The 21,619-nt window shown below is 46.5% G+C and overlaps 1 protein-coding gene across 1 annotated transcript; it reads left to right on the top strand.

Moving 5' to 3' along the window:
• The first annotated feature begins 11,373 nt into the window (after positions 1 to 11,373).
• Positions 11,374 to 20,227, top strand: LOC124505929 (high mobility group nucleosome-binding domain-containing protein 3-like). Its single transcript, XM_047071980.1, has 3 exons — positions 11,374 to 11,661; positions 15,992 to 16,067; positions 20,103 to 20,227. The coding sequence occupies exons 1-3, from the start codon at positions 11,374 to 11,376 to the stop codon at positions 20,225 to 20,227; spliced, it is 489 nt and encodes a 162-aa protein (XP_046927936.1).
• Positions 20,228 to 21,619: the final 1,392 nt, after the last annotated feature.

Genomic DNA, 21,619 nt, shown 5'->3' on the forward strand with positions numbered 1-21,619 from the left:
ACCACATCCATGGCAGCAGGGAGGAAACCAAGGACCAGAATGTTGGTAGCGGAGCAAAGACTCTAACCCTTTGTTTTCAGAAGCTAAGACCCTTCCTCTGCCAACTATTCCAGGTGCCATCTGCTCCTGGATCCTAGACAGCTGGGCATGGCAAGGGGGCTTAAGAAGTATGTGTTGGGTTGGCACCAGAGAGGGACCCTGAGAAGGGTCCCCTCTCCGCACTCTCGAGGCAGGGAGGTACCAAGGCCCAGGACTGACCTTCACGGGCTTTTCTAGATGCTGGGCCCATCTACAGCTCCCCCCAGCCCTGGGGCACAGGGCACAGAGCCCAGCTGGGCACCAGGAGTCCTGGGCTTCAGCCCCAGCTTTGCCATCACTTGCTGTGTGACTCAGGTCCAGGCCTCAGTCCCTTGACCTTTCCCTTCTGCAGGCAAGGGGCTGAGCTACAGGGTCTCCAAGTCCCGAGTTCCCTGATCTCTGTGACTTCTGGCTGCCACAGGATTTGGTTTGTCTGTCTGGACGGGGTTGTCCAACTGAGAGCGGGACCAGTTCCTCTCCCATCCTGCCTGTCAGTACTGAGTAGGGCTCTCCAGGCAGTAGGGATGGTGCCCAGGGGGTAAGGTATCTAATTTTATCTGTCACAGTCAAAGCTGGGGCTGGCCTGGCCCACTCCCCGACGGACCCCAACTGACCCCAAGGCTGAGCAGGGAACTGACTCAGGTTGAGTTGAGGCAGCTGTCAAGACAGCCCTAAAATTAGCCCCAACAGGGACAGGGAGGGGCACTGGCCCAGGCCTCAGGCTCCAACAGCCCCGAGGGACCCAGCCCTCACCTCACTCAAGGAGGGAGAGGTCAGCCAGAGTTCTGGCAGTGACCCTACCATGATGCTGGGTGGGGAGAGTCACAAACAAGTGTGGACACATTTCAGGAGGGGGACTGAAGAGCAGGCATCCTCTGCCAGTTGCTTGGGCCCTGATGCAGTTCCCAGCCCCCAGCCTGTCAGAGCCCTGGGAAGGACCAGGGAGGGACCTTGCTATTTATATTCTTCTAGAACATGGTTGGGGGGGGGATGCCAACCTATCCTCCCAAGGCTGAGTTGAATAACCTCACACATTAGCACCAGCTCCCAAACACAGAGGAGCCAGGAGGTATATCAGCCTGCTGATAGGGCATAGGTTGGAAGCACCAGAGACAGGCCCAATGCCAGCCTCCTCTGGCTCAGGGATAATTGCCCACTTCCCTCCTCCCCACCCAGGTCCCCTGAGGATCTTATTAAAATGCAGATTCTGGGGCGCCTGGGTGGCGCAGTCGGTTAAGCGTCCGACTTCAGCCAGGTCACGATCTCGCGGTCCGTGAGTTCGAGCCCCGCATCAGGCTCTGGGCTGATGGCTCAGAGCCTGGAGCCTGTTTCCGATTCTGTGTCTCCCTCTCTCTCTGCCCCTCCCCTGTTCATGCTTTGTCTCTCTCTGTCCCCCCAAAAAATAAATAAACGTTGAAAAAAAAATTAAAAAAAAATGCAGATTCTGATTCAGAAGGTCTGGGGTGGGGTATGAGATTCTTCAAGATTCTAATGAGGTCCCAGCCTAGTCTGCAGACCATACTTCCATCACGAATCTTACTTCCCAGCCAGACTGGCCGGACCCCAAGGCCAGGTTTCCCGTCTTCTGTTCCCCAGGTATTCCTTACCTTCACCCCAGTAGTCTGGCACAGGCACATAGGCACATGATACATACAGCAGGTGGCTGGTTTTTTCACTGCGGGTTCCTGCACAAGTGTGTAGGTGTGCATGGCAATCCTTGTGCCTCGGTATATACTGCACATGGCGGGTTACATGTGTAGAGAGTGTACAAAGATGCGTGTATATAATAATAATGAAAAGCAGCTAAAATTTTAAAAACAGCTGACCTTTATCGAACACTATGCCTAGGTAAGGTTCTAACAACGCTACATACAATATCTTATTTAATTCTTACAACGATTTTGATGAGATGAGAACATCGAGGCTCACAGAGGTTAAGTGACTTGCTCAAGGTCACATAGCTGACAAGCAGCAGTCAGGGTTGCCAGTCAGGACGGGGCTTTACACACGCTCACGTGCCTATCAGCGCACTCACCTTGAGTTTGGGAGCATGTGTGCAATTGGTGGGCAGGGGTGTGTGCAGAAGTAAAGCGGCAGCAAGGATGAGTAGGTGAGGTAGGAGTCGTGCACAATTTGGACCATGTGCAAAAAGCAGGTGGGGAGAAGGAAGGAAACACAGGTGTGAGTCAGACCAGCCTCGGCTTGAGTCTTTATGTTGCCGCTGCCACCGCCAGGTTAAGCTTCCACTTCCTCCTCTGTGAAATGAGTATATAATAATCACCTTATGAGGCTGCTACTCTGAGAAAGAAATGTGATAACAAATACAAAGTGGAAAGCCAAGGGAAAGCTGACACACAGTAGGTGCTTGGGATATATGAGCTGGCCCTTCCTTCCCCTCGTGGCTGGAATGCTTGGCCATTTGGGGAGTGACTTCTGAACTGACTGGTTGCAGCCAGCTTATTGGATTAAGAGGAGGCATCCCGGGGAAGGCCAAGGACAAGGGGGGGGGGGGCAAGGCCAATAGGGCTGTGTTGGGCATACAGCTGAGAGACCACCCCAGGGAGATATGAACATGCAGACAGAGTTCAGAGCCTGGCCAACTGCCCCCCATGTTGGCAGAGACAGGAGAGGCTGTGAGGCCGGAGAGCCCCCAACTCAGGAGAAGCCCTTTCACAGGAAAACAAACACCTTGTCCCTTGACTCAGCCCTCAGCTATGTCGGACACAGACCATGCCCTCTGGGGGCCAAACATCCTCTGGGCTGGGTCAGAGGGCCTTTGGAAGTCCCTGGTGACTCATTTTCCCTTCCTCCACCCATGACCCTAACGTTGCTCCTGGAGCTGGGGTGTCTCAGCAAGTTTGTGGCTCAAGTCACTCGTGGGATAATGAGCTGCCTCCTGTAGGACTGTAAAAAGTGGGAAGTTGGGAGACATTAGTCTCTCCTGGGGCCCAGAGTGGAGGGGCACTCATATGGATCCTCTGGACCTCCCAGAAGCAGGTGCCCGGGAAAGGAGCCCAAGGACACATTGCTTATGAGAACTGGCTAAAAGTGGCTCCAGATGGCTCACTGCATTCACCTCCTTCGTCCTCCATGTGAGGATCCCAAGGCCAAGAGATGGCCATCACCAGGCCAGGGTCACCAGGAGAAGGGACACAAAGCTCATTCCAGCCACCCACCCACGATGCTGAAGGCGGAGATTCCAGAGAGGCTGTGGAAGACTCTGGCGCCCCCATGTGGTGTGAGGGAAGAAAGACAGGGCTTGGCCGAGATTGGAAAAACCGGCTCCTTGGGTGGAGTGACTGCCCTTGTGGAGGTGCTCTTCCTGGGTGATGGGGTGAGAGCTGCCTCCAGTTACACAACCCCTGCCCCTGCTGGTCACTCCAATCTAATATCTACCTCCTCCACCAGACTAGGAGCCCTCCAAGAGTGGGGTGGTGTCTGATTCATCCAATACCTAGGGTATGCTGGGAGGGCATTGTGAGGAAGTGGTTTGGACTGAATTGAATTCAGTATAAATGGAAGGAAACTGTGGAATGTGAACAAAGATTTATACACAAGAATGTTCATCAAATCCATGTCTGTAAAAGCAACACTGTGTTGACAGTTGTTGAAGTGGGTGATGGGTCCCGGGGTTTATTATACTATTCAATTCATTTTTGTGCAAGTTTGAAGTGTTGTGAAACAAAGGGGTTAATAGAAAACTTAAAGGTCCAACAATAGGAATCTAAATAAATTATGATGCGGCTGTGCAAAGGAATAATGTCTGAAGACGTTAAAGATGCTGCCATGGAGTTATTTTGTTTTTAATTGTAACAGATTTATTGATACATAAGTCATGTAACATACAATTTACCCACTTGAAGTGTACAATTCAATGGTTTTTAGTACATTCAAAAGTTTTGCAACTATCACCATAATCAGTTTTGGAAAATTTTTATCGCCCCACAGTAAATTCCTATACCCGTTAGCAGTCACTGCTCGTGTGCTGACAACCCCCGACCCAACCCACAGATACACTTTCTGACTCTAAGATTTGCCTTTCTGGACAGTTCATGAAAATGGGATAATATAGTATGTGGTCATCTGTGTCTGACTTTTTACACATCGTATAATGTTTTCAAGATTTATCCATGGGGCACCTGGGTGGCTCGGTCGGTTAAGCTTCAGACTCTTGATTTCAGCACAGGTCATGATCTCACGGTACATGAAGTGGGCTCTGTGTGGACAGTGCCAAGCTGGCTTGGGATTCTCGCTCTCTCTCTTTCTCTGCCCCTCCCCTGCTTGTGGTCTCTCTTTCTCTCTCAAAATAGATGGATAAATATTTTTTTTAAAGACAAGCTGCTATTTAAATTTTTTAATGTTTGTTTATTTTTGAGAGAGAGACAGAATGAGAGCGAGGGAGGGGCAGAGAGAGAAAGAGACACAGAATCTGAAGCAGGCTCCAGGCTCCAGGCTCCAAGCTGTCAGCACAGAGCCCGACGCGGGGCTCAAACTCACAAACCATGAGATCGTGACCTGAGCTGAAGTTGGCGGCTTAATCAACTGAGCCACCCAGGTGCCCCGACAAGCTGCTATTTGAGGGGGGGAAGAAAGGTTTATTCATGTTGTAGCATTTATCAATACTTCATTCCTTTTAATGGCTGAATACTATTCCATTGTATGGATATACCACATTTTATTTATTCACTCATTAGTTGGTAGACATTTGAGTTGTTTCCATTTTTGAGCTGTTATGAATAATTCTATTAACATTCATGTACAAATTTTTGCATGGATTTATGTTTTCATTTCTCTTGACTGTATATCTGTGAGTGAAATTGCTGGATCATCTTATAACTCTATGCTTAACTATTTGAGGAGCTATGAGACTGTTTTCTGAGGGGACTGCACCACTCCACATTCCCACGGGCACTGTGTGAGGGTTCAGATTGCTCCACATCCTTGTGACATTTCTTATCTTTTTATATTCCAACCACCCTAATAGGTATGACCCATGTAACTTTTAATGACATGGGAAATGTCCTTGGTATAATGTTAACTTTGTTTTGGTTTTGTTTTGTTTTGTTTTGTTTCTGAAAAGCAGGCTTTGGAACTGCTTATGCAGTGTGATCTCAACCCCGTAAAATATATATGTACACAGCAATTAGACCAAAAATAATCTACCAAAGTGTTAATATGGTTATCTGTGGACCATTTAGGGCGATTTTTATTCTTCAAGTTTTGATAATGTGAGCATATATTGATAAGAAAAAAATATGCTATTATACAATAAGGCAAAAGAAAATCAATAAATCTTAGAGATATAATGCAAGTAAATTAAAATAAAACATTCAAAATGTACGGGGCACCTGGGTGGCTCAGTCGGTTAAGCGTCCGACTTCAGCTCAGGTCATGATCTCGCGGTCCGTGAGTTCAAGCCCCGCGTCGGGCTCTGGGCTGATGGCTCAGAACCTGGAACCAGCTTCCGATTCTGTGTCTCCCTCTCTCTCTCCCCTCCCCCACTCATGATCTGTCTCTCTCTGTCTCAAAAATAAATAAACGTTAAAAAATTTAAAAAAAAAGACAAAATGTATTGAATGAGGCTGATCACATGACCAGTGTACATAATCTTGGGTACCTAGAGGAAGGGTCTGAGTGGGGATGGAGAGAGGGAAGAGTCAGGCTACTGATTCCAGGGTATGAGGGTGTCCAGAAAAGGAACATCACTCTCAGTAGGAGTCAGGGAGAGCTTCGTGGAAGAGACAACCCTGAGGCTGGCTGGACTCTGAAGCAAGAAGCAGATCTAGATTCACAGAGATGGGGGGATGGGGTGCAGATGTCAGGTATGTCAGCACAGACCTGACCTCTCTGCATATAGAGCACTGAGGTGGCAGAAAGGGCTCCAGAGACAGTGGCCTGTGCAAGCCTGGCTTTGCCCTAACTTGGGGTGACTGACCTTGCCCAGTGTGCTTAGGATGATTTTCCTAAACTGAAATGGCCATAATAACCTCCTTTAAGGGTTATTGTGAGCACCGAGTGAGATAAGAGTGTGGGGTAGCCTCTAGCACAGGCCTGGCCAACAACAGGTGAATGATTTGTTGCAAGGAGAGAGGGAGGGGCAAGACTGATTTTAAGGACAAGAGGATGATGAGTGATGGAGGGAGGCTTGAGGGGAGGGAACTGACGCCAGGTAAAAGCTTCTGGGATCCTGAGTCCCCTGCCTGGGGGTGAGGTGTTGGAGGGAGGGACACCAACCCCTTTCACAATAGAGGAGTTATCCCAGTAAAGACACAGCCTCCTGGGAGGGAGGCCAAATAGCCATGGTGTCTACTTTTACCAGCTAAGCCCAAAGAGGGCAGAACGGGCTTAAGGTCACATGGGGAAATCCTGGCCTCCTGGCTGAAGGCAGGGCTCTTCTGCAGGAAGTGATCTCGGGAGCGGGGGGCTGCAGCGGTATTCAGGGATTTGCATCTGAGCTCTGTGCATCCTTCCCACCCACCTCTCTGGCAAGTGGCTGCAAGTGGCTTCCCCCCTGTGGTCCTGGAGTGGGAATAAAGAGAGAGGGCACTTTTATTTTCTTCTTTTACTCCTCTATTTCTTCAAGCTCTCCACACATTGTTGTGTGCTACCTTTGTCACTGTAGTCAGTGAGTTTTTTTTTTCTTTTTTTGAGAGAAAGAGAGAGAGAAGCAGAGAGAGAGAGAAAGAATCCCCAAGCAGGCTCCACACTCAGGCTCCACACTCAGCACAGAGACTGACACTGGGCACTGAACCAACTGAGCCACTGAGGTGCCCCAACTGTTGCTACTTTTTATTTATTATTATTTTAATGTTTATTATTTTGAGAGAGAGAGAGAGAGAGAGAGAGAGAGAGAGATGCAAGCAGGGGAAGAGCAGGGAGAGAGGGAGTCACAGGCTCTGAGCTGTCAGCACAGAGCCCGATGCGGGGCTCAAACTCACGGACCTGAGATCATGACCTGAAGTCGGAAGCTTAACCAACTGAGCCACCCAAGCCCAAGCGCCCCAACTGTTGCTACTTTTTAAAGAACATTTCCAGGACAGTTTGCTTAGACTTTGAGAAAAGTCAATGTTACAAAATTCTGCAACTTATTGTCAAATGTTTCTGGGGGGGGGGGGGAAGTATCCACAAAAATCAAGCAAATGTGGCAAACTGCTAACAATTGATGCACTGTCAGCAAAGGGTATGTGGGTGTTCATCATATTCCTTTTTCAACTTTTCCATATACTTGAAATTTTTAAGAAAAGCTTTGGGGAAAACATGCAAAATATAAAATCATATATGCAATGTGAACCAAAACTTGGAAAGAAAGAGCACCAAACAAAGAAACAAAGATCTTTGTGACCTGGATTTAGGCAAATAGTTCATAGATACAATAACAGAAACATGATTCAGAATTGAAACATATAAATACATTTAACTTCATCAAAATTAAGAACATCTGCTCTTTGAAAAGGCACTGTTAGGAAAATGAAAAGGCAACCCATTAACTGCTAGCAACTATTGCAAATCACACACCCAAGAAAGCAGTCGTATCCAGCATGGCTATAACACACACACACACACACACACACACACACAGCCTATTAAAAAAAAAAAAAACTCTCATAACTCAGTAATAAGGAAACAAACCACCTAATAAAAAATATGCAAAAGGGGCACCCGGGTGGCTCAGTTGGTTAAGAGTCCAACTTCAGCTCAGGTCATAATCTCTCAGTCCGTGAGTTCTAGCCACGCGTTGGGCTCTGTACTGACAGCTCGGAGCCTGGAGCCTGCTTCAGATTCTGTGTCTCCTCTCCCCCCAACCCCCACCCCACTCACCCTCTGTCTCTCTCACTCTCAAAAATGAATAATATTTTTTAAAAAAATTTTTTAATGTGCAAAAGATTTGAACAAATACTTCACCGAGAAGGTGTGCGGATGGCAAAGAAGCACACAGAAAGATGCTCGAAAGGTAAAAACTAGTAGAGTAGAAGTACAGAAACAAATATGAACCTACTACCATAGTTGGAGATGTCAATACCCTCTGACAGAAATGAACAGTTCCAGCAGGCAGAAAATCAGTAAGGACATAGTGGAACTCAAGAACACCATCGATAGGGGCGCCCAGGGGGCTCAGTCAGTTGAGCATCCAACTCTTGATTTTGGCTCCAGTCATGATCTCAGCTCCGCACTGAGCATGGAGCCTGCTTGGGATTCTCTTCTCTCTCCTTCTGCCCCTCTCCCCAGCTTGTGCGCACACACACTCTCTCTCTAAAATAAAACATTAAAATTAAAAAAAGGAGCACCATCAATCAACTGGATGAATGCAACAGCAGAATACACATTCTTTCCAAGCTCACATGGAACATTCACCAAGATGTCCCACCACATTGTGGGCCATAAAATGTACCTTCACAAATTTAGAATAGAAATTCCACAATGGAATTAAACTAGACATCAGAAACAGAAAAGTAATTGGAAAATTCTGAAGTATGTGGAGATTAAATAACACACTTCCAGATAACACATAGGTCAAAGAAGAAATCTCAAGAGAAATTTTAAAATATTTTTAATTAAATAAAAATGAAAATACAACTTATCAAAATTTGTGGGATTCAGCGAAAGCAGTGCTTAGAGGGAAATTTATAGCATTGAATGCATACATCAGAAAGGAAGTGAGATCTAAAATCTGTAATCTAAGTTTCAGTTTAGGAAACTAGAGAAAGAAGAGCAAATTACACCCAAAGGAAGTGGCAAAAAAAGAAATTATAAGAATTAGAGCAAAAATCAATTAAAAGGTAAACAGAAAATCAATAGTGAAAAATCAATGAAACTAAAACCTGGTTTGTTGAAAAGATCAATAAAATGGTACAATTTAGCTAAGCTAACCAAGAAGAAAAGAAAAAGGAGAAAAATTACTAATATCAGAAATGAAAGGGAGGAATTCACTATAGATTCTAAGGACTTAAAAGAATAATAAAAGAATACTGTAAACAACTATGCCCACAAATTTGATAACCTAACTGAAATGGAACAATTCCTTGAAAGACACAATCTGCAGAAACTCACACAAGAACAAATAGACAATCTGAATAGGCAGGCCTGTATCTATTCAAGAAATTGAATCAACAATTAATAACCTTTCCAAACAGAAAACACCAGGCCCAGATGGGTTTACTGGTGAATTCTACCAAACATTTAGGGAAAAAATTATACTGATTCTCTATAAGGTCTTTCAGAGGATAGAAGCAGAGGGAATACTTCCTAACTCATTCTGTGAGGCCAGCATTACCCTAATACCCAAATCAGACAAGAAAAGAAAATTGTAGACCAATACTTTTCAGGAACATAGATGCAAGATTCTCAAACACATCATTAGTTATTAGGGAAATGCAAGTTAAAACCACAATGAGATGCCACTATACGTGTGTTAGAATGGCTAAAAAAATTTTTTTAAGTTTACTTATTTATTTTGAGCAAGAGAGAGAGAGAGCACAAGTGCAGGAGGGTCAGAGAGAAAGTGAGACAAAATCCCAAGCAGGCTCCGCACCATCCACACAGAGTCCGATACTGGGCTTGAACTCACGAACGGTGAGATCATGACCTGAGCCAAGATTAAGAGTCCGATGCTTACTGGACTGTGCCACCCAGGCACCCCAGAATGGCTAAAATTTTAAAAAGTGATCACACCAAGTGTTGGTGAAGATATGGAGGAACTAGAACTCTCAGACACTGTTGGTGGGAATGTAATAAGGTAAAAACCACTTTGGAAAACAGCTTAGCAATTTTTTTTAATGTTTATTTATTTTTGAGAGAGAGAGAGAGAGAGAGAGAGAGAGAGAGAGAGAGAACAAATGGGGGAGGGGCAGGGAGAGAGGGAAACAGAACCCGAAGCAGGCTCCAGGCTCTGAGCTGTCAGCACAGAGCCTGACATGGGGCTCAAACCTCAAGATCATGACCTGAGCTGAAGTAGGATGTTTAACTGACTGACCCACCCAAGCATCCCCCAGTTTAGCAATTTCTTAAAAAGTAACCATATAACCGCATAACCCAGCCATTCCACTTCTAGGCATTTATTCAAGAGAAATGAAAGCATATGTCCAAATAAAGACTTGTATGCAAATATTCAAAGCAGCTTTATTTGTAATATCCTCAAACTAGAAGCAAGCCAATGTCCATCAATGGGTAAATAGAGGAACAAAGTGTGGTACCTACAAACAATGGAATACTACTCAGCAATAAAAAGGAATGAGCTGGTGGACAACTTCTGGGCGATGGTGTGAGGAGTCCTGTAGACCCTCTTTCCAGTGGAACAACCGTGTGTGTGTGTGTGTGTGTGTGTGTGTGTGTGCGCGCGTGTATTTCTAGAAATTGTCCTAAGACATACATCAAATGAAGGAAAGTTCACTAAGGAAAATCTACTAAATCTTGGTAAGAACAGTAAGAGTTTGTAGCATTAGAGCTGTGATTCACTCTCTCCCTGCCCGCACCACCTCAACATGCTGGAAGCTCCCCTGTAGACAGGTGAACCTAAGAACACTGGGTTCCCTCTCCTCCCAGCTCCCAGTCAAAGCTTCTGTTACCTTCCTGGGACCTGAAGGCTGAAGGCATTTCTCATCCTCTCAGCTCTGTGCTACCTGGACAATTGGAGCCATGTGCAAAATAATGCGTCTGAATGCTTCCTTCCCACCATATACTAAAGTCAATTCAAAATAGATCAAATACTGTGGCACCTGGGTGGCTCAGCCGATTAAGCATCTGACCTCGGCTCAGGTCATGATATCACAGTTCCTGAGTTCAAGTCCAGCATCAGGCTCTGTGCTGACAGCTCAGAGCCTGGAGCCCGCTTCGGCTTCTGTGTCTCACCCTCTCTCTACCCCTCCCCTGCTCGCACTCTCTGTCTCTCTCTCTCTCTCAAAAATAAACATTTAAAAAATAATAGTAATAATAACAAAATATATCAAATAATGAAATGGAAGAGCTAAAAGCACAATCAACAGCAACAAGAATATACAAATTGAATTTCATCACAGTGAAAAAGGTTAGTGCTTCGGAGAATACCATCAAGGAAATGCAAAGACAACCCACAGAATGGGGGGAGATATTTGCAAGTCTTATACGGGATAAGGGACTTGGATCTAGGGTATATAAAAAAAGATTACAATTCAATAATTAAAAAAAAAAAAAGCAGGGGGTGCAGGTCAGGTCAGAGAGGCCAAGCTATCCTGTACCCTTTGCGTGAGCAGCTGTAGCGGCAGGTGCCAGCAGGTCCAGCCCGTTGCTTTACTTTTTTGCTGCTGCCCAAACATAGTCATTATGTCCAAAAGAAAGTCTCCAGAGAATACAGAGGGCAAGGACGGATCCAAACCAACTGAACAGGAGACCACCAGACAGTCTGCCAGATTGTCAGCGAAACCCGCTCCACCAAAAGCTGAACCTAAACCAAGAAAAACATCTGCGAACAAAGAACCTGGCACAAAGACTAACAAAGGTACTAAAAGGAAAGAGGGAGAGCAAGAAGCTGGAAAGGAAGATACCGCACCGTTTCCAAATGGTGAAACTAAAGCTGAAAAGGCGCGGAAAGCTGAACCTATAGATCACAGGGTAGGCTGAATCGTGAAAAACTGGGAGTTGATTTTATACACCTCTTGGGACAACTTTTTTTCTATATAAGAAAAGAAATTTTTTTAATGTTTATTTATTTTTGAGAGAGTGAGAAAGACAGAGCACACGTGGGGGAGGGGCAGAGAGCGAGGGAGACACAGGATCAGAAGCAGGCTCTAGGCTCTGAGCTGTCGGCACAGAGCCCAACACAGGGCTCAAACCCACAGATGGTGAGATCGTGGCCTGAAGCCGAAGTTGTATGCTTAACGACTGAGCCACCCAGGCAGCCCTTTTTTATATAATTTTCTAATGTTTATTTATTTATTTATTTTGAGAGGGAAAGAGAATATGCAAACGAGGGAGGGGCAGAGAGAGAGGGAGAGAGAGAGTCCCAAGCAGGCTTCATACTCTCAGCACAGAGCCTTATGCAGGGCTTGAACCCATGGACCGTGAGACCATGACCTGAGCCAAATTCAAGTCAGATGGCTAGCCGACTGAGCCACGCACCTGCCCTTGGGACAACTTTTTAAAGCTATTTTTACCAAATATTCTGTAAATGCTAATTTTTAGGACGCTACTTTGTGTAAGGGTGGACATTTTATCTTTTCATAGTCCTGCTTTTTGGAAATTTCCATCATCCTCAAGTAAAATAAATATCAATTTAATATTGGAAACTGTGTGTAGAATCGATTCAGAATTTCAGGCACTGGCTTTAAAAATCGAGTCCTGTGCATACTGTGGTATTTTTACTATACATATTTGAATTTTCACAGTTTTTCTAGAGCAGTAATCGGTGGTACTTTTTAATCTAGGTTTTATTTTATATGATTTTAATGAAACATGGAGAGTTTGTGGCCATCTGCTGACTATTTGTGGTTTAAAATAAAAGGTTTTCTTGCCTGCAAAAACAAACAAGCGAGTAAATAAACAAATAACCCAATTTTAAAAATGGGCAATGGATCTAAGTACACATTTTCCTAAAGAAGATGGAAAATAAGCAAATAGATAAATAAACAATAAACACAAGAAAAAATTCTTGGCATCCTTAGTCATCAAGGAGATATAAATCAAAACCACAATGAGATACATCTTAACCACAAGGATGGCCATAATAAATAAGTCAGAAAATAACAGGCTGGCAAAGATATGTAGAAATCAGAATCTTAACAGATTGCTAGTTGGAATGTGAAATGGTACGATTACTTTGAAAAACAGCTTCGCACTTCTTCAAACAGTCAAATATAGAGTTGCCACACGACTTAGCAATTCCTCTCCTAGGTGTCTACCCAGGAGGAATTGAAATGTACGTCTGTGCAAAAATTTGAACACAAATGTGTATAGCAGCATTATTCCTAATTGCTAAAAGGTAGAAACAACCCAAATGTCCATCAACTGATGGATGCATAAACAAAATGTGGTACAACCATACAATGCAGTATTCTTCAGCCATAAAAAGGAATGAGATACTGATACCTGCTACAACATGGATGAACCTTGAAAACTTCATGGTATATGGGAAAAGTCACAAAAGACCACACACTATACAATTCCATTTATATGAAATGCTCAGAATAGGTAAATCTGTAGCGATACAAAGATTTGTGGCTGTTTAAGGGCTGTGGGTGATAGCTAAAAGGTACAAGAGTTTTTTTTTGAGATGATAGAAATGTTCTAAAATGCAATGTAGGGGTGCCTGGGTGGCTCAGTCGGTTGAGTGTCTGACTTCGGCTCAGGTCACGATCTCACAGTCCGTGAGTTCGAGCCCCGCATCAGGCTCTGGGCTGATGGCTCAGAGCCTGGAGCCTGCTTCCGATTCTGTGTCTCCCTCTCTCTCTCTGCCCCTCCCCCGTTCATGCTCTGTCTCTCTCTGTCCCAAAAATAAATAAACGTTAAAAAAAATAAATAAATAAAATTAAAAAAAATAAAATAAAATGCAATGTAGTGATTGTATATCTACATATTGTATCACTATATATTGTATTATACATTGCATCATTATATATTGTGTATATCTGTGAATATTCTAAAAACCATTGAATTATATATTCTAAATGAGTGAGTTAAATGATATGTGAATTATGTATCAATGGAGATATTTTTTTTAAATACTATATATATTCAGAACTTTTTAGTTGAAAGGTAAAATACCAAAATGCCAACAGCTGGCAGCCCAGGGTGGTCAGATGACAGATTATTTTCTTTTGTAATTTTTCCTATTTTGAGGAGAAAAAAAAAACGTGAAGCCCCTATCCTAGATTTCCAGAGAACAAAGGGACTAACAACCAAATGCAAGGAGTGAACATTGATTGGATCCTGGACCCCCTCCCCCAAAATAGGTATAAAATACATTTTAGGAAAATTGGGAGAAATATAAATATGGACTGGATATTAGATGATAGCATGGAATTATTTATCCTTTTTGTAGGATTGTGATTGTGACTGTGTAGGACGTTGTTCTCAGGAGCTACATGCTCCAGGTGTTAAGTGTTATTTAGTGTCATGGTATCTACAACTCTCAAATGGTTCAGTTTTTCTTGTTTTTTGTTTGTTTGGGGTTTTTTTGTTTGTTTGTTTTTTAAGTAGGCTCCATGCCCAATGTGGGGCTTGAACTCATGACCCCGAGATTGAGAGTTCCCTGCTCAGGGTGCCTGGGTGGTTCAGTTGGTGGAGAGTCTGACTCTTGATCTTGGCTCAGATCATGAGCTCCTGGTTTGTAGAGTCGAGCCCTGCATCAGGCTACATGCCGACAGTGCAGAGTCTGCTTGGGATTCTCTCTTTCCCTGTCTCTCTGCCCCTCCCACCACAAAATAAATAAATAAACAAACATTTTTTAAAAGTTAACTACATTTATTAAAAAAAAAAAAGTTCCATGTTCTACCGACTAAGTCAGCCAGGCACCCCCAAATGGTTCAGATTTTTTTAAAAAAGAGAAAGCAATGAGGCAATAAGGCAAATCATTAATTGTTGAATCCAGGGATGCATACGGATGCTTATTTTATACTTTTCTTTTTTCCCTTGTGGTTTACATTTTCTTAAAAAAAAAATGGGGAGAAACATAAAAAAAAAAACAAATCACCCCACAGGGCACACAGTAGAGCCTCTCTGGGGTCAGGAGAGTAAAAAAAGACCTGAGGCTGGGGGGAGGGTAGCCAGGGGGCCAAGATCTGGAGCTTCCCCTTCTGGAAGGGATGTGTCCAGAGGAATGGGCAATGGGAAGAAGCCTCTTTGTCTGGCAACAATCCACGTTAGCAAGGTGGCTATATATGTATTTTCTCATTCAATCCTCCCCACATCTCCACGAAGTAGGCACTGTTATGCCCATTTACAGTTAAGGAACTTGTGACCGGAGTTCAGTAACTACTTGGAGACCCTTCCGCTGGTCCAAGGGCTGTGCCCAGGCTCCCAGAGAGATTACAGAATTATGTCCCTAGGATTGATCTGTGGACAGCCTGACCTAGCCCCTGGCCTTACGGAAGAAAGGAGGCCCCCAGAAATCAGGACCTCAGCTGAGTAGCCTGACTCAGAAGGGATGGAGTTAGAGTTTGTGGTATGGACTCCTGCCAGCACTAGGGGGTCAAAGCAAGAGATAGGCAGAGGAGGGGAGGGAATTGTGGGAAAGCTGTGTTGGCCACGGGTACCCAGGGCTATGACCTTTCTGACCTCATATTCTGGCACTCTGTCTTTCCTCAGCTGTTGCCCTCAAGCTTACACATAAACTCACTCCTCCATGCCTTTGCACAGGCTATTCCCTGAACCTGGAATGCCCTCGGTACAGAAGAAAAATTACTATTATTCTCCAAGACCCAGCTCCGTGTGTCTGGCCCTGGGCTCCTACCTCCACTTTGCCCCTCTCCATTAGATGAGGGTCCCTAGGGCCTGGCCCAGGACTGGCCCAGAGGACAGTCAGTGAGATTTGCCATGATGGTGATTTCTCTCCTCCACGGCCCTGTGGTGTTCAGAGCTCTCCCTCTGCCCTGGACTTTCTGTTATCACTTCATGCCAGTGGTCACTCCCCGTGGGCTACTCCCCTTTACATCTGGGGCCAGAATCCCTTCTGCATCCCAGCGCCTACCACTGGGCGGCACAGAGGGCCTTCACTGAATGAAGTTTCATAGTGGTAGCCCCAGTGGGACTCCACTGATTGGGCCCCAGATGGCGCTGTCAGCCCAGGCAAGGGCTGGGGAGTCTCAGACCCCAGAGCCTTAATGCTGCTACAACCTGTCAAACCCCCAAATTCCAGAGCTTCTTTTATCCATCCTGTCCACTACATCCATACCTGATTTGAAAACTCGGGATGTCAGTGCTAGATTGAAATCCCCCTAACGCTCAGACACAGAGGAACAGCTATCCTCTTGAGGCCACAGCTGAACCAAGAAGGCCCAGATCTCCCGAGAGGTCTAGGGCAGGTAAGCAGCCACCTAGGAACCAGTCATTTCACCCAGACTCTGCCACAACTGGCTGTGTGATGAGACAGCCCCTTCCCTTCTCTGAGTCCAAATGCTCCTGCATCCTGTGTTAGTGAGAACTGAAAAAATGGCCAGAGTGCTGGGTTCTGATCCTGATTCTGGTCCTGGTGTACTGCTCTGGCCTATGTCCATCCTCTGAGCCTCAGGGACTCTGGATGTGAAATGGGGGCTGGACCCAAAAGCTCTAAAACTACAAGAGTCCAAGATCCCCACTGGGCTACAGAGACCTGGGTGTGGGGCTGGCACCTTGGCCAAGGACAGGCCGCTCCAGGAGCTGCCAGACGGGAAACATTTTCCGGGAGCCGGAAGGGCTGGCGGAGCCCAGGGCCAGCCCATGCAACCACAATGGACCCTTGTATGGAAGTTTAGCTTGGACCCACCCATGGACTTGGCCCCTGGACTAGGGTGGGTCCTTTCTAAGCTCCCAAACAACCCACCCTAGGCCCAGAGACAGGAGTGTGAGATGGGATTCTGGTCCAGCTCCAGAGTGATGCCTACAGGCTTGTCACCAATGTCACCACATTTCCACCATCAGCCTTCCTAGAATCCACTTGCCTAAATGACCTCACACAACATGAGAAAGCCTGTCTCCCCAATCAGATGGGAGCCCAAGAGGGCAAGGGCAAGTTTTCTTCTCCTCGAGCCAACCAAGGGAGCTCAGGACAGACTGTTGGACCAGCCTGGTTCAGGGGTGGTGAAGATCCCTGGCTAAGTTGTGATCTAGGACACCCTGACTCTAATCCTGGCTGAGATTTTGTTTCTTCCCCAGCCAGTAAGAGAGAAGGAGGGTGGGTAACACTTATTTGAGGGGACCCAAACGCTGGTTGGGGAACCTTCAAAAGCATCTGACCCACCCTCTGCCTTGGGAAGGACTCCACCCAAACCAGGCAGACTCCACTCATTCTCCCCTCTTCCTGCAGCCTCCTGATCACACTTGTTTCTTTCTGGAGCCCTACCCCCAGGCTCTGCACTGCCTCTGAGGCATCCCTCAGGAAGCTTTTGTGGATATCCTATGGACTGCACATGGTTTTCCCTTCTCTGGGCTCCCGTGGTTTGGTAACTATCACTCCTCAGAGCACAGGATCCTGACCACTTAATGCTCATGGTCATCTCAGCAGCTGTTGTTGGGACCCCTGCTGGGACCAGCCTCCCCAGGGGACACTTCCCATCAGCCATCTCTGTGGTGTCCAGTAAGCTGTCCTAAGCATGAAAGGAGATGATGCATGTGAAGGGACTGTATATAAACCATAAAGCATCATATCACTATGAATTGCTAATATTCACAAGATGGAAATTAAAAAAGAAATGCAAGATCTTGTTCTTGAAACAAATTTTTAAAAGCCTGGGGTCTGAGATGATAAGAACACAGTGGGATGTGGTCAGCACAGAGGTGGATTTGATGTCTGGCTATATTAGCAGAGGCATAAAGCCTAGAAAATAGGAGGAGACCAACCAGTTTTCTCTGTAGCTTTGTGCCCATTTCTCAGGAATGGTTTTGGCACTAATGCCTCTGGCCAGGTAGTTTCAGACCCAGAGCAGAGAAGATGCACAGTCACTGTCCTCTTAGCTCAATAGGGCCACCTAGGGCCATAGGGCAGCTAACTTTGGGCCTCAAAGGAGACTATGGGGATGTCTCAGGAGGCTGGTCTCAGCTCAGAGTGAGAAAGACAGCCCCACAGCGAAAGGGGTGGCTTCTAGAGATAGTCAGTGAGGGTGTGAGAGAGGGTTGGATCAACCTAGTTGGGAAGTCTGTTGAGAGGATTCCTCTCTTGGGGTAGATTGACAGCTTGGGAGGTTCCTCCCAAGTTCTCTCACGTTAGAACTGTGAGAGTCTAAATTCCTAAATCAGTCTAGAAATCTGAGCTCCTGTGGCCAGTGGGGCCTTGGCCTCTTGCCACTTCATGATGAGTATCTCAGCAACACCAGAAACTATGCCATCACCTCTGTTTGTTTTGTGTGGTTTTGTTGCAGGGTGTGGATCAATACACCTTTTTTTTTTTCAATATATGAAATTTATTGTCAAATTGGTTTCCATACAACACCCAGTGCTCATCCCAACAGGTGCCCTCCTCAATACCCATCACCCACCCTCCCCTCCCTCCCACCCCCCATCAACCCTCAGTTTGTTCTCAGTTTTTAAGAGTATCTTATGCTTTGGCTCTCTCCCACTCTAACCACTTTTTTTTTTTTCCCTTCCCATCCCCCATGGGTTTCTGTTAAGTTTCTCAGGATCCACATAAGAGTGAAAACATATGGTATCTGTCTTTCTCTGTCAATACACCTTTTAAAAAAACCTGTCAGCGGGAGGTAGGATCCTGCTGTCCCAAGGTCATTTCTGTTGATCTTTATCACGGGTCGAACCAAGCGTCTGGGAACCTGGGCAGTGCCCGGAGTTTGCCCCTGGTTTCCCCTCCCCTGCTACTTCCTTGCATTGTCAGCCCTGGGTCCCAAACCCAACCTAGCCTGGGTAAGAACAAGAGCACAGGCTTTAGAAGTAGCAGACCTGGGCTTGAGTTTCTGGGCTGCCATCTACCAGCTGAGTGGCCTTGAGCAAGTTGCTTTGCATCTCTGAACCTCTGTTCCTGATTTGTTAAACATGGACAAGAACATCTGTCTCCAAGGTTTTGGAGATTGGAAAGAATGTGTGTGGAGGACCTGGCACATAACAGGTGTTCAGTAAATGTGAGGTCCTTTCTCCTCTCCTTGGGAGACATCTGTGCAATGAGATGTCTTGGGCCGGGGGTCAGGACACCTGAGTCTAGTGGGTAGGTTTTGTTGCTGTCTGGCTGCCTGACCTCTGGCAAGTCCCTGCCCCTCTCTGACATGCACTTCATTATCTGAGAAATAAGGCAGAGACACCAGTCTCTGCAGGGGTCCATTCTCCAGCCCGAGATAGAACATTGCCTGCTGGGTTTGACTTGCCTAAGCAGGGAAGCGAAATGCTCTGGTCTGGGAGGCAGGACCCTGGTTTGAGGCTGGCCCATGCCCTGACACACCAGATGATTTAGGACATGTCATTTTCACCTCTAGGCCTTGGTCTTATAATGGATTGGATGCCATGGGCTCCACAGCTCCTTTGTCTCTGATGATCCAGGATCCAGTGACCCTGACAGGGACAGGGCTAGGCCCAGGCAGGTCCCCTGTCCATGGGTGTCCCTCTCCATCTCCCCACCTATAGCAATAATCTCAGGTCCCATGTTGTCCATGGCACGATCCACCTTGTACCCAGCCTCATGGTCTTTCTTCCCGCATCTCATCTAAGACCCTGAAAGCTACTGAGACTCCTACCACACTGCTTCCTTCTTAGTACTCGGTGTCCCATGTGCCTCCAGGGCTCTCTAGGCCCTTCTTCCCTGAAATCATGGGATTTCCTCTAATAGGGAATCATCTCGACTCCTTCCTACTCATCTCACAAGAGTAGGAAGAATGCTTGCGCAAAGAAAGGTCCCCAAGTAACGGACAACACTTACGAGTGCACAAGCACGCTGCCTGCGTTCTCACCATCACAGAGACAGCACTTTCCCTGGGGCTCTGCTGAAACATAGGCTTCGACTTGAGCTACAGGCCCAGAAGATTTTAGCACTGTGCCTGTCCTCGGAGAAGTAGCCAGAGCACTTGAGAGAGTTCTCTACTTGTCACTGTGAGCCTTATCATGTGAGGTCAGAATAGGCCTGCTGGGTTGGTCTGATTCCAGACAGCTGGCAAACAGCACGTTCAGAGCATCACACCCATTGTATGAGGTATAGAGGTCACATGGAACAGTAAGAGGCCATCACGTCTGCCGGGAGCCAAGCCCCTGCTCAACAGGCCCTTGCCCAGGTACCGCCCTCCCGTGGGAAGAGGGTTGCCCTGCTGGGCCTCTGGCGGGGCCCCACTGCTTCCTGGATCTGATTCTTCTCCTGGAGAGGCAGCCAAAGAACTCAGGGCTCTCCTTCCCAATAGGACTACTGATGACGTTGGACTCCTTCCCAATAGGACTAGTGATGACGTTGGACAACTTGCCAGGTTGGCAAGGTCTGGCCAGGGACACCCTCTATCCTCAGAGGCTGGGAGCTTTCTCTGAGCACCTGCAGGCCCGGGCCCTGTTTCTCACAGACTAGCTCACCATGTTGCACATGGCAGTCAGTATACTCCCCAGCCCAAGTGCTCCTTGGGAAAGGGGTTTGAGTCGTCTTGATCCCCACAGCCCATTTTAGGGCTTGGCACATAATAGATACTAAATTGTTTCTCCCATCTATGCCCTATTTTGAGTCCTGTCAGCACTGACCCATAAAGGCCCTAGCACGGTCTCTTTCCAACAGAAACAAAGAGGCCCTGGAGTGGGCAGTCCTTAGCTACCGATGATGGAATGTAAATGTTAACCTCGGGGCAAGATTCATCCCAGGGACTGGGATGTAAAGTGTCCTATGGGGTCCCACCAATCCCTCTGCTTGTGGTCCTAACCCACTCTGTGCATGGATCCTGGGTTCTAGCCCACCCAGACAGACTGCCTGAGAACTGCTGGACTTCTGGGAATTCAATCTCAGTGTCAAGGCTCTCACTATCTCCTGCTCTTGGATTCTCTCTTCATCCCCTTCTCCCTGGAAACCTCCTGGCCCCAAAGTCCACTGACTGTGGGACACAGAGGTGACCTTTCCTCTCTGAGTTCTCCAGCAGTCCCCGTTTGTTTGTTTTTTTTGTTTTTTTTGTTTTTTTTTTCCGGCTTATCAGCTCACCTGGACTCAGAGTTATTGGTGCTGTTTGTCTTATCTGTCTCAGGAGGCTGCTCTGAGAGAAAGCAAATACCAGCCTTTGCAGCCATCTGTAAAATGGGGACAGTGATCCCTACCCTCCCAGGCTGATGTCAGGATTAAACGACATTAATCAGGTTAGAGCCCAGCACAGAGTCCTCTCAGCTGTCCACGCATATGACAGGAGGTAAGGCATAGACAATTTGCACCAAAGATGCAGGGGCCTCGGGGCTGGGGTTCTCGAACCTGTAGAAAGACTCAATTAAGCAGATGAACAACGCACCCTACCTCCTGGACAGGGGACGTGAGAAGCCAACGGGAGAGGGCAGACACATTATAACATCTCCAGATACGTGTAGAATGAAGACTGCTAACCTCCACTGGGCATTAGTTATGTGCCCGGCCCTGTGCTAAATGCATCACGGGCTCCATCTCATCCGTGCACGGCCAGTTCACAGGATCCTGGAGGAGTTATGGCTGGCACTTGGCTCTTTCCACTGCCCCCACTGTACTGGTAATGCCATGATACCTAAAGGCGGATGCGTTTTCATTTATATGTATAGTCCCAGATGTGGGACTTCTCCACACAGTAAAAGTGAATCTACAGCATGAGAAACTAACTTTAAGAAACATAAACTTTAGGGGCACCTGGGTGGCTTAGTGGGTTAAGTGTCCGAACCCCATATCGCATTGTCTGCTGTCAGCATAGAGCCTGCTTCAGATCCTCTGTCTCCCTCTCTCTGCCCCTCCCCTGCTCTCTCT

Source organism: Lynx rufus, unplaced genomic scaffold, assembly GCF_022079265.1.
Source record: "Lynx rufus isolate CCGP_SWC_20201006 ecotype Redwood Valley unplaced genomic scaffold, mLynRuf1.p SCAF_9, whole genome shotgun sequence".
In the NCBI taxonomy this organism is placed as follows: Eukaryota; Metazoa; Chordata; class Mammalia; order Carnivora; family Felidae; genus Lynx; species Lynx rufus.